The sequence below is a fragment of the Crocodylus siamensis genome, chromosome 3, assembly GCF_052110815.1.
Source record: "Crocodylus siamensis isolate JL-2025a chromosome 3, ASM5211081v1, whole genome shotgun sequence".
In the NCBI taxonomy this organism is placed as follows: domain Eukaryota; kingdom Metazoa; phylum Chordata; order Crocodylia; family Crocodylidae; genus Crocodylus; species Crocodylus siamensis.
Window position 1 is genome coordinate 3,286,644 of NC_143397.1, and position 12,529 is coordinate 3,299,172.

A 12,529-nucleotide genomic window follows, 5' to 3' on the forward strand; every position below is an offset into this window, starting at 1 on the left:
TACAGGGGTCTCTGCCGGGGGTGGGAAGCTTTAAGGTGCCTGCCTCTGGGCTATATGGAAGAAATGCATCTCCCCGAGTCTGGCCAGTGCTTGGCACTGCGGGGTATGTTAGCTAGCTGTGCTAACCCAAATGAAGCACAGCATTCTGGGTTATGTTTGCATAAAGGATCTAATCCATGCTGGAATTAGCCTGTGGATTTTAAAAACAGATGTGACCAAAGGCTGTACTGAAACCTTTGGGTCACATCGAGCCCATGGTGGCCTTTGGAGGAGACTGTTAGTGCTGATGGCACTGTTACATGGAATGAAGTGGCATTTGGCAGCTGGATCCACAAGCTCTTCGCATTGCAACGACGCAGGGAAATGTCCATAGCATCCAAGTGCCTCAAGAGCAAAAAAGGATTCTGCTGAGTTTTGTATCTAGCTAGTCCTCTTCCTTCCCTGTGTCCAGGCAATGATCCACAGCAGTCACTGAACCAAGCATGGTCACAATGCTGAGTAGCTGATGACTTCCTTGAGGAAATGATCAGCAGCGTGACATTGATTGATGGCCTGATCCAAGGAGTTGTCAATTTGAATCGATTACAGCTGGAGTCTGACAGAATTAGACACTCATCCGTGACCGAATGGGACTTGGACACCTACGAGCCCAGGTGGCAGCCCTCCACTACCCTCCTCTGCAGAGGTGGTGCTTTGAGTGTGAATGTCGTCCCTGCTGAGGGGGCTTTACCTTGTGCAATGTCATCAAAGGTGTTCTGATTCACCATCCGCTCCATGATTTTGGCTGCCTTTGTCACCTTGGTTATATCATCGCTCTGTCAAGGACAAAAGGGAGGAGAGATTTTATATTGGATGTGTCAACCAAATGAGAAGTTAGCTCCCTAAAACTAGCATCTACTGGAGACCCCCTAACGTGAAGTCTCTAGTCCAGGGGTCTTCAGGTCCAATGTAGATAACCAAGAGCAAAGGATCTAGAAGTTCTTTAGAAAATCACTGGCAATTCCAGCTGGAGAGACACACAGATCAACAGCAACAAACAATAACAGCCTGTGCTGTGGGAGTCGCACGTAGTGCTGGGGATGTTCAAAGGCACAGCAGGCACAAGGCTGAAAGTCACTGAGAACCTGGCCCCTCCCTCCCTTTGCGGAAAATCCTGTCCTTATGGTCAGTGCTGCTGTGCACAACAAATGCACCAAGAAGCACAGTATGATGCTGAACACAGGGGCAACAGAGGGGAGAGAGCTGCTTTTTAGACCCATCTCTCAGTGGCAATTCCAGGGAAGGGCCTAGATCCCCTTCACCTGCCCCCTTCTCCAAAGTCAGAGGCAGTCCAAACCCATAGCTCAATCCTACCTACAGGTAAATGGTAACTGTACCAAGTCCATTAGGGTAACACTGACTTTTTAAAAAGGGTGGGTGCAGAGACCTCCAAGCAACTGCCATGGAGTTTGTGTCTATACCTCCATAAGGTACAGCATGGGCCCATGCACACCTCCAAGGCTTCCCTCCCCAGAACACAGTTAGGGTACAAAGGCTCCAGGATGGCATCCCCTGTGGTTTGGAGTGCATCAATGCACCAGCATTTACAGAGTGCTTCATTCCATGTTCAAAGTGCTATAAAAGTGAACTAATCCATGCATCGCTCTGGGGGACTATTGCCCTCCTCTTCTACAGAGAGGAAGGTGAAGCAACTTGCCAAAAGCAATGAAGAAGAGACAGCAAAGCGAGGAACACAGCTCCAGATCTCCTGACTCCCAGACCCATGCTCCTTCCTCCAGCCTACCTGCCATCACACCAAGCACGTATCCAGCATCAGAAGCCTGAGGAAAGCTTTACTAACCCCAAAGTGCTCACCAGTGCTACCACTCTTCCAGCACTGCTAGTCACAGATACCTGCAGCCATGCCCTGGCAGACAGCACAAGAGGTCTCAGCTTAGAGATGCATGTCACCCCACCAGTGCCTGTGTTGGGTACTGTGCAGACTCAGGGGGACCCCATCTCCCTGACCCAAAGAATCATTGAATCAGAGAAGTGGGGTGGAAAAGACCTCCAGAGGTCATCTAGTCCAACCCCCTGCCTGAAGCAGGATCATCAACACAGGAAGTACAGAGCAGAGCAGGGAAATCAAACGTATGAACTGTGTTGGTATAATACAAGCACAGACTTTCACCGTCAGGTCTTCAGTCTATCTGTACGCAGACCTTGACTGAAAACCTCTAGATGCCACAGAACAATAACCATGCCCACAAAAACTTCATGGATCTACATTGGTTGGACATGTATTGCAGGACGGGCCCACAAATATCTGCTTGTGAAAGAGCATGTGTGAGCAGCGTGGTTCTGACTTGTCCACTTCACTCTAGAGTCGAGGCAGTAAAGATGATCCTACAAAAACTAGCAGGTGTTGCTACAAACAATCACTCCCATGAAAGCCTCCGTTATTTCTGCACCCTGGAATAGCGTAACTGAGGGAGAAGGCACCAAGGACCAAGCTGCTGCTCCTGGTCTGAGAGGCTGCCTAGCCTTGTCCCCTCCATGCCCACGCAAGACATTTATACATTTCTAGTGCTCACAGCATGACTCTGCGACCTGGCAATCATGGCTGCACCCCCTCCTGGGATTCTGCGATTAGCTACCAGGGAAGTGCACCAGCTGTGTTCAGGGTACCGTTCGCCATTCTCTCTTCTCAGGGATACTTGCCTAGTTGGAGTGTGTGAGATGACAAGGTTGGGATGCCGATGTACTTCTCTCTCAGTCCAGCCCTGCTCCGGCCGCCTCCCTCGCTATGGAAGTTGTGGGTGTGTGAGCTCAGCACCCACTCTTTCTGAAGCTACAGAGGAAGCAGCCAGCAGCAGTTACCTGCTCCTCCTTCCTTCACTACTGCTGACCAGCCGGCACCTCCAAGTAACATCATCTGGATGCGGTGGTGACTGCTGACCAGGTGTCAAAATATCCCTTTAGTCGAGGACAGGCAGGCACAACCCACACAGTGCTGTGGCTCCAGGTCCCCCCCTTCCTCAGGTCTGGTTATATGCACTAAGAAATCAAAGATTCAGTGAAAACAGGCAGCTGCAGCCTCCTCGGGCCCCATTCTCCAGATGGCTCAGCCCAGATCCCCTCTCTCAGCAAGCCACTCTGACCTCGCTTCTACCCAAGGGGCCGCCTGCTTCGGCAAAACCCGGTAACTCATTCTCAGCAAAATCAGATCTCCTTCAAGGAAAACCCGCCAGCCTCTTACACTGACTTCAAAGGAGCTGTGAGGCCATTTGCTCACAGGGCCTTTATTTACAGGAACTGGAGATTCAAAAGTGTTTACCCTGCAATGCAGAAAAAATGGTCCAGAAGGACGAGAAGGGGCGTAGGTCAGTTTTCTTATTAACTAGCTAGGCTGAAGCTTTTCAGCCAAGCAGCCCTGAATAACAGCACGCATGGCATTAACCTAAACCCAAGGCAACAGCTTTCTGATTGGCTGCTTCAGGGTTGATTATTCAGGATCTGATTAGGTTTGCTCTTCAGTAGAATACTGATCTCTTTAAAAAGGCCCATCTGAAAAGGATTCCCCCTCCGTGAGCTGCTTCTGGGCTGATGTTCTGCCTGCAATCCCCAGCCCACCACCAGGCTGATTTATGCTGCTTGGGTTTAAGTAGATTATATTTGGAAGAGCAATAACGTTAATGGAATCATATGTTCTGATAATGGTCTGGGTGTCTGGAAATAGATGTCTTGGCCTGGCCATCATGTTTCTTTTCAGTAAGTGCTTTGCATTTGCTGGTCAGCGGCTGGCTGGTTGCAGTGTATAACCCCATTAGCCTGGTTGCTCAGCTACTAACAAAGCAGGATTCTGCTGATGTCCAGGAGACTGCTGTCTGACTGCTAATAAATCAGGAACCCGGATTAAAAAAAACAGTATGCAAGAATCCCATTGATGCCAATTAAGTAATGGCTGGCACCTCCACTGACAACCAAGCTACAACACCAGACTTCTCTGCTTCAAAGGATCTTTAACGTGGAAGAGGGAAGCCTCCATGAGCACTCATTTGGGGTTAACATCCTCACAGCATCCCTGCTCACTGTCAACACAGCATCGCCAACAGGCAGTCTCCAGGGGAAGTATTTTCACACTGTGAATCTGGGACCACAGTAGATGTGATGTAGCCCAGTGGGTAGGGCCAAGGTTGGGACCATGGTACAAGCTGAGGGTTAAGGGCCTAGAGCAGGAACCAAGATACCCATCAAAGTTCTGGAGCCAAAATGTGCACTTGAGACGCACTGAATCTGGGAGCCAAAAGCCTAGCGAAAGGCTTAGAATAACAGCTGCTGGCTTTGAGTGTTGACCAGCCATGGAGCTACCTGGGACTCCTGGGATCAAGTACTTAGAGGTGCTGCTCCCAGAAGCTGGTTCCACAAAGAGACCACGTCTGTGGCCAAGCTGCGGGATCTACTCATCCAGCAATGGCTCACAGGCCTCAACTGACTGCTATTAAGCCAGGAACCCGGAGAGCATGAATCATACATGAACTGCTCACTGCTCACCACAGCTATGAGATGGAGTGTGCCACTGCTCACTTACGGATTTGGGAAGGCTACCCTACAATATCTCCATTACCCAGTCAGGCAAAACAGTAGAAGGAAATACAGCATCATGGCCCCACAGAACTGAAAGGGATGTCTTGGGTCACCAAGCCTGGTGTCCTGCTGTCACAGGCAGGAAGTCGTACAGTTTCCTTCTTTCACTTCTTGCTGCGCGTCATCTTCAAACTCTTAGTTTCTTTCATCCCGACTACTCTGTTCTGATGGTTAAAAACTTCTAATTTCCAGCTTAAACATGTTTATGACCAGTTTGTCCCTATTTATGTGTTCTTGTGCCAACACTGTTCTGTAGTTCATCTAGCTCTTCTGCCTTATTAGTGCTGCCCCCAGATGATAGGTCCCCTCTCAGCTTCTGTTTTGCTAGCTAATTAGGCCAAGCTCTTTTTGTTCCTTCATCCTTCCCTTTCCCCTGATTATCCTCCTATTACACTGGTCTCCAAGTGATTATGTGACTGAGTAGGACAGCCAATTTTTTCTTTCCCCCGCTCTTTCCAACTAGCAAGCTTTCAGCTTGTAGCACATTTTTTGTTATTAGTCCTTAAGTGCATACACTTGTACTTTATCCCACTACATTTCATCTCATGCCAGCTCATCAGACATTATCGCCCAGGACCATCCCAAAAGGAGGAAGAGTCTGCTGCAGGGTTCTCAGGACTTAGAAACCTCATGACAACAAGAAATGGAGAAGCAGGAGCAGCGGGAGCAGCAGAAACAGCGTGTCATGGAGCAAATCAATACTCCAGCACCACCCACCCTACATGAAAACACATGTCTGAGCTGCAGCAGAGTCTATCAGTCCTGGATAGGCCTCAAAAGCCATCTTCAGACCCACAGATAAGACAATCATGGAAGACAATCATCCTTAATTGCAAGGGATTGTCAAAGAAGACATTTTATCCCACTTTTATTCTTCCAGGCCCCAAAATCATTCAGCTCTTCCCACATTCCAGTCCTCCAAACTGTTGACAGTGCTTCCCAGCCTTGTATCGTTAGCAAGTCTGACTTGCACACACTAGCCAAGGTCACTAATGAAAATATTAAATACGATTAGTTCCAATATCGATCCTTGAGACTCCACTAGTAAGCTTCCTCCAGATTGATACTTCTCCTTGACTACAACCCACTGCCATTCTCCCCCTCTTTGCTGACCTTACACCCCATCTTCTGGTTTTGAAGCCCTCAATGCTGTACCTTCAGAGGGACCACTTAAGGAACAAGGTACTGCTCCACATTTCACTTCTGCTTGCACAGCCCCAGTGCTAGCTATTAGGGAATTGCCTGTGCCTTGTATACCCCTGGAATTTGATTCTGGCACCTCTTTGCTCTGAATTCTGCAGACTGATCCTGCATGCCAAAAAGAAATGTTTCCTTCCACTTGTACAAAAGGGACTGCTCTTTCAGCTTTTCTGGGATCACGTCTGGAAAGCGTTAACAGTTAAAAGGAAAATACCAAATGGGATCATCAAAGTATCATTTTAAGCTTTCTGCTGTGGTCAATGAAGCATGCAGCAGTTTGTATTAATGTAGCCTCATTGGTACATTTCCCATTTCATTTTAATGACCTGCTTTTGGCAGTCCCATCCTTCTAGGCAAGTAATGACATTGTTGACTTGAGGCCCTATCCTTATCAAGGGAAGTAGTCCTTACTCCAGCACATGCAGTATTTCTGATGATAAAGCTACCTTTTTTTTCTTCCAAAAGAGCCATTAAAAATATATATATATATATATATATATATCACACTTGATTTATAGGCAAGGTTGACTTGGAATCAGGTCCTAACTGTCTTGACTTCTGAACTTGCAGGATTCTTGTGAGTGCAATAAAAAAAAACCCATCTTGACATTTTTTCAGTGTCATTTTTATTTTCATATTTTCAAGTGCATTTACCCTTTTGGTTCTTTCTTTAGTTATCTGACTCGCCTGTTGGATTTTGAAAGGTCCAGAGTAATTCATGGTCATTATCCCTTATTATCACCTGTTTATAGTTGGGGGGAAAAATCTCTGAAAACATGGGATCAATTATACCAGTGCCGCTCACAGCTTGGCCCTGTGGGCCAGATGAATAGTGCAGAGCTGGCCTGTGGGCCAGATCAGGCCCCACGCCACCTCCACCGGCCAGGATCAGGCTCTTGGGGGATCCACGCTGCCTCCGCTGGACCAGGATGGGACTCTGGAAACTCTGTATGGCCCCCTGGGATCAGGCTCTGGGAGCACTGTGTAGCCCACCCCCACCCCAGCCAGATTTGGACTCCGTGCTCCTTCTGCCGAGCTGGGATCGGGCTTTGTGGCTCCATAGGCCTCCACCCACCTGAGATGAGGTTCTGGGGACTCTGCACTGCCACCAATGGGGCTCTAGGCTCTCACACTGCCCCTCCCTGGCCCTCACACACCAGGATTGGGCCCTGTGCCACTCTGCATGCTCGATGTATCACACAGGATCACAGCCTTCAGGGCTCCCCATGAGATCCACAGGAAGCTCCACCGGCTGGATTACATGGCACCAGGGGGCTGGATCTGGCCCGTGGGCTGGGGACTGAGCAAGCAGATTTTGCTTGTCTGGGTAGTTGGTTCTCCACTTTATAGCAGGTTGCTGAGTTAAGGACAAGACGCTTCGCCCTTTGCTAGTTTTTATTCCACAGGGTGCTGCTTCTTCACTGCCAGAGCTATCAGTGCTCTCACACAGCTGATCAGAGAAGCTGTGCCCCTTGAAATTAAAGCTTCAGAAAACAGGTGGAGGGCATCCACAGTCTGGTATAGCTGTGTGCTACGGCTGTAGCATGGCTGTACTCCCACAAAGCGGACTCAGACCCACAAGTGTAAATGTCAGAAATAATCTCTGGATTTCCTACAACACCTTAATTGAACTTTGAGAAGACTAACCACCATACAAATGTAGCCAGCTTTCAGCTATGGATGCAGCCATTGCCACGATATTCATGTTCCTACAGAAGTTATCAAATGAACATATGGCACATACCTGAGACTCTAGAGAGGTCAACTTTCCTCCCCTCCTCTTGTCTTCTTTCTTTGTAACTAGGGCTCTTTGCTTTTCTTTCTCCTTTGACTTTTCCAGTTTCTGAAGTTCCTCCACATAAGCATCATAAATCTCCCACTGAGAGAGACAGAGAAAGAGAAGGGACTTACAGGCAATCTCCTTACAACTTTTCTTTCCTTTTTATGTCCTTGTGACAAGGTATTTAGCAGAATTCACAGATTTCATTGGAATCTGACAGGTTCTTTTTAGTACTCTGACTCCACCTCTTCCCTGTACAATGGGTTCATTTTTTCCCATATTCAGTAAATGACACAAGTGCATTAAGCATTTACCTCAATAATTTCTAATGTTGCATGACAAAATCCCATTGTAACTGCACAACAGAACCTAAAACTTGGACATTGGCCCTGCAGTCCAAAACCAGGTCAAGCTTTCAAAAGACTTCCTGCATTGCAGAACTTCACATATGTGGAATGCCTTCCCTAAATGAACCCATGAGTATTTTTTCTTGTGTTCAGAAATTATCCATTATTTATGGAGTGCTATATTATAAAGAGCAGAGCTAACATTTTATAAATATGCAAAGACAAAAATACCTGCTCCAAGATGCTTTCCAGTCTAATTCAGAAAGACCAGACTGATAGATTATAATTCAAACACAAAATGGAGAAGGGAAGTAAAAGGCTGCACCAAATACATGCAGTAGAGCAGGAAGGCAAGGAAGCAAGAGGGCAAGAAGTCAGAGAAAGTTTCAAACATTTAGAGTGCTACAAAAGGAAATGTGAAAGCAGGAGTGGGAAAAGCACAAAAGCTTGAAGGAAATGTATGGAAAACATAGGGAGCAACAGAAAAAAAAGAGAACTAATTAAGTGAGAGTCTGTTTACACATTTCATTCCATAAGTGGATAAAAAGACAGAGCTGAAACATTTCCTCTCAGTTTTCAATGTTTTCATCTAAACATTCAGGTATGGCTCGATTCATTTAACAGGTCCGTTCTCCCAATTTCTCAGGTTATCCTATTATCAGAAAAGGGCCAAAAGAGAACTCCTCCTACATGCTATGAACTACAGTTAAGAAAAAAATAGGAACACATTTTTTCCACAAAATAAAGGTGAATTTCTCTTCTCCACCACATATCTCTGTTAGAGTTTCTCAGTTAATGTAGTCAAGCTAATACCTTGTTTTGCACACTGATGCGTCTCTCGTACAATGGGCCAATCAACACAAATTGGGCCTATTTCCATATCAGTAACAATCACAAACACACCAGCTAAGCATTTGTGAAGCAATCGGTAAACGTGGTTAGATTCCATATACAGTGCAATAATGAACTCCAGGTGTAAAACGTGTCATCCAGTGGTTTTTAACCTGGGGTCTGTAAACTGCTGGAGGGCCGCAGACTATCTCTAAGGGCCCATGAAAGATGACTATGATTAATCAAAAGTATGTGAATACCCCCCTTCCAATGCAAAGGGGTCCACAATGAAAAAATTTCCATTAGAAATTTTTAGGGGTCCACAAGTGAAAAAAGGTTGAAAATCACTGTCCTAACAAATTTAATGTTTTTCAAAAAAAAATTTTAAGACAGAAAATACCATGTATTAATTCAGGACAGATCTTAATCTGAGTAAACTGGCATACTCTTGCTGCCTTTGAAGGAGTTAAATAAAATGTATCTAGCCTGGATCTAGATCTGACCCTCCATGGTTTTTATTACAACAAGTCCTGCCTGTGGTTTCACTCATTATTACAACTGTGGCCTTTTGCTCTCTGAGATGGTTTAGGCAATGGATGGAAAAACAATTCTGCACATTTCAAATGCCTGTAAGCGCCCCTAAAAACTCCACGAATGGGAAGAAAATCTCTGGAGGCTCCTTTTCTATATATTAGACAATTCTTTCAGGGTTAGCAAAGGGTATAAGTTTGCCAGGCTGGCTCATAGCTGGCTGGTAAGTGGCCAACGGCTGGACCTAGAATCTCTAAGACTTGCCATTAGAGACACGGGCCCTTAACAGGTTTATTCATTATAACTAAGACGGAATAAGTATGGACAACCAAACATATGACATTCTTATTCTGTTAGGTCTTGTTTTTGGGCCTACCATCAAAGTATTTGAATGCCTTCTGCTTATATTTTTAATATAAACAAGATGGCTTAAATCAGGACAAATCAAGTTTGCCGATGACACCAAACTCTGGGGTAAAGCATCCACACCTGAGGACAGGAGGGGGATCCAGGCAGATCTTGACAGGTTCAGCAAATGGGCGGACGAGAACCTGATGGTGTTCAACACCGAAAAATGCAAGGTTCTCCACCTTGGGAGGAAAAACCTGCAGCATCCTTATAGGCTCGGCAGTGCTACGCTGGTTAGCACTATGGATGAAAGGGACTTGGGGGTCATGAGTGACCACAAGATAAACGTGAGCCTTCAGTGTGATGCTGCGGCTAGTAAAGAAAGCAAAACGCTGGCTTGCATCCAGAGATGCTTCACAAGCAAATCATGGGACGTCATTCTCCCCTTGTACTCGGCCTTGGTGAGGCTGCAACTGGAGTACTGCATCCAGTTTTGGACTCCACAATTCAAAAAGGATGTGGAGAAGCTTGAGAGAGTCCAGAGAAGAGCCACGCGCATGATCAGAGGTCAGGAAAACAGACTTTACGGTGACAGGCTGAGAGCCATGGGATTCTTTAGCCTGGAAAAGTGCAGGATCAGGGGGGATCTGGTGGCCACCTATATATAAGTTTATAAGGGGTGTTCACCAGGACCTGGGGGAATGCCTGTTCACCAGAGCACCCCAATGGATGACAAGATCAAATGGTCACAAACTCCTGCAAGACCGTTTCAGGCTGGACATAAGAAAGTACTTCTTCACTGTCCAAGCCCCCAAGGTCTGGAAGAGCCTGCCGCCGGAGGCAGTTCAAGCACCCACTTTGAATGCCCTTCAAGACATACTTGGATGCTTATTTTGCTGGGATCCTATGACCCCTTCTGACTTCCTACCCCTGGGGCAGGGAGCTGGACTCGATGATCCTCTGGGGTCCCTTCCAGCCCAAATGTCTATGAAATCTACGAAATATTTTCTCAAAACCAAGACATGCTTTTCCCCACTCCCAATAGCATGTACAGAATATAATAAGGAGGGGGTAGTAAACTTAAATTCAAAGTCGTCTTGGATTCAGGAAAATATGATATTTCTCTCCATTTCCTTACAGTCCCCCTGACCTCCTTTCTTAAACAGACAGTAAAAGAACTACTGTGTACCTGGTTAGCAGTGGCTGAAAAGTTGGCTCTAGGAGGAGGTTCCATCTGACATGCTCTTTCCTGGAAATTAAAAAAAAACTAATTCAAAGAGTGACTAGCAGTAAAAATGCCACCTCACTTAGCAAAAGCGTTGTCCCACAAAAGACTCCAGCTGTGGAAATTGCCTAGAGGTCTTCAGTTCCCAGCAGGGAGAGGGGGAAAGAATATGCAAACAAAACTATACCCAGTACAGGGGCAGGGCTGTGATTTAACTTTCCATTTGTATGGTGACCCTAGAACCCTTGGAGAGAACACACTACAATCCAGCCAGTGACCATTTCCCTCCATCACCATCTTACTCATCCCAGCATTTTACATAGATGACCATTCTTGGCCCCTCTAAACTTTGCAGGAGGGACATGGATTTGGTTGTCTGCTCTCCATTCACAAAGGAAGAATTTGAACATCAAGTGCTCATGTATTGCCAAAAGGGACACCAGTGGCAGCCCACCCGCAGCGGGTTGTTGAATGTCTGTGAGGCCCTCTCACAGAAGTTGAACTGGTTTGTGAGCTTTTGTTCTTTTGCTGACTGGGGAGAAGGCTCCTCTGCTTCCACAGGTTCAATCGTTTCTGCAGCCTCTGCAGCTTCTTCTGCTCCTGCAGCCTAGGGAAGAGTGGAACGACGCTTAAGTAAAAGGTTGTGGCATCTCTATCATTGCAGATTTTTAAGAGCAGGTTAGACAAATATTTGGCTGGGATGATTTAAGAATAAGAGCTGCCATTTACTGGGTGAGACCATAGGTCCATCTTGCCCAGTATCCTGTGTCACACAGGGGCAGAGACCAGAGGCTGAAAGGGAGTGAACTGGGTCTGACCAGGGTTTTTTCCACTGTTCCCCTCTCACTTGCAGCCTCCAGCATTTATGATCTAGGAAGTTCTGATTCAGAGGCTGTGCCCCTAACCCCCATGTACAATAGCTAGATTTTAAATAGGGATGATCATGCCTTCAGCAGGAAACGGGACTAGATGACTTCATGAGATCCCTTCCAGCCCTGTTTTTCTATGATCTAAGAACAAAAAGGGGCAGAGATCTCTCTTCAGCTTCCAAATGCCTATGCCTTCAGTTGCTGGAGTCCCAGTGTCCAGCTGAGAGGACCTGTTACTCAGGGCCTATGTACTTCACTGATGAGACAGCAGAATAAATGAATGTGGCTTATGAAGTCTACCAAAACAATGGCTGAGAGATATAACTGCACAAGTACATCAGGGAAGCACATATCAGGGCGGGAGAAGAGCTACTGAAGCTAAGGAACAGTGCTGACACAAGACCAAATGGCTACAGACTCACCACAAATGGGTTTAGACTGGAAATGAGAGGGCATTTTTAATTGTCAGAGCAGTGAAGTTGTGGAACAGCATCACCGTAAGAGCAATGGGGCAAGAAGCCTGACTACTTTTAAGTTGGAGTTTGATAAAATCAATTAATGGGATCATGATACAGCTATGTGCAACAGCAGGAGAGTGGAGTCTGTGACCCATCTGGTTCTTCCGTTTTATGTTTTATGTCCATGTCTATGTTGCATGTCTTTTGTCCCTGCAACAGCGTTAGTCTATACTACTCTCACAGTGACACCAGGACAGTCTTTGAGAAACAAGTCCCACCTATTTGTTCCCAGTATTTCATGCACCACTGGCTGA

At 46.4% G+C, this 12,529-nt stretch overlaps 1 protein-coding gene across 3 annotated transcripts in view; it reads right to left on the minus strand.

Moving 5' to 3' along the window:
• Positions 1-12,529, minus strand: part of DNAI1 (dynein axonemal intermediate chain 1) — a 228,848-nt gene that overhangs the window by 186,796 nt on the left and 29,523 nt on the right. For all 3 annotated transcript variants that reach the window (XM_090037568.1, XM_090037567.1, XM_090037566.1), the window contains exons 7-10: positions 11,343-11,495; positions 10,853-10,912; positions 7,571-7,705; positions 731-815 (exon numbers count right to left, since the gene is read on the minus strand). In XM_090037568.1, coding sequence (XP_089893694.1) covers positions 731-815; positions 7,571-7,705; positions 10,853-10,912; positions 11,343-11,495 — 433 coding nt within the window. The remainder of the gene's footprint in view (positions 1-730; positions 816-7,570; positions 7,706-10,852; positions 10,913-11,342; positions 11,496-12,529) is intronic.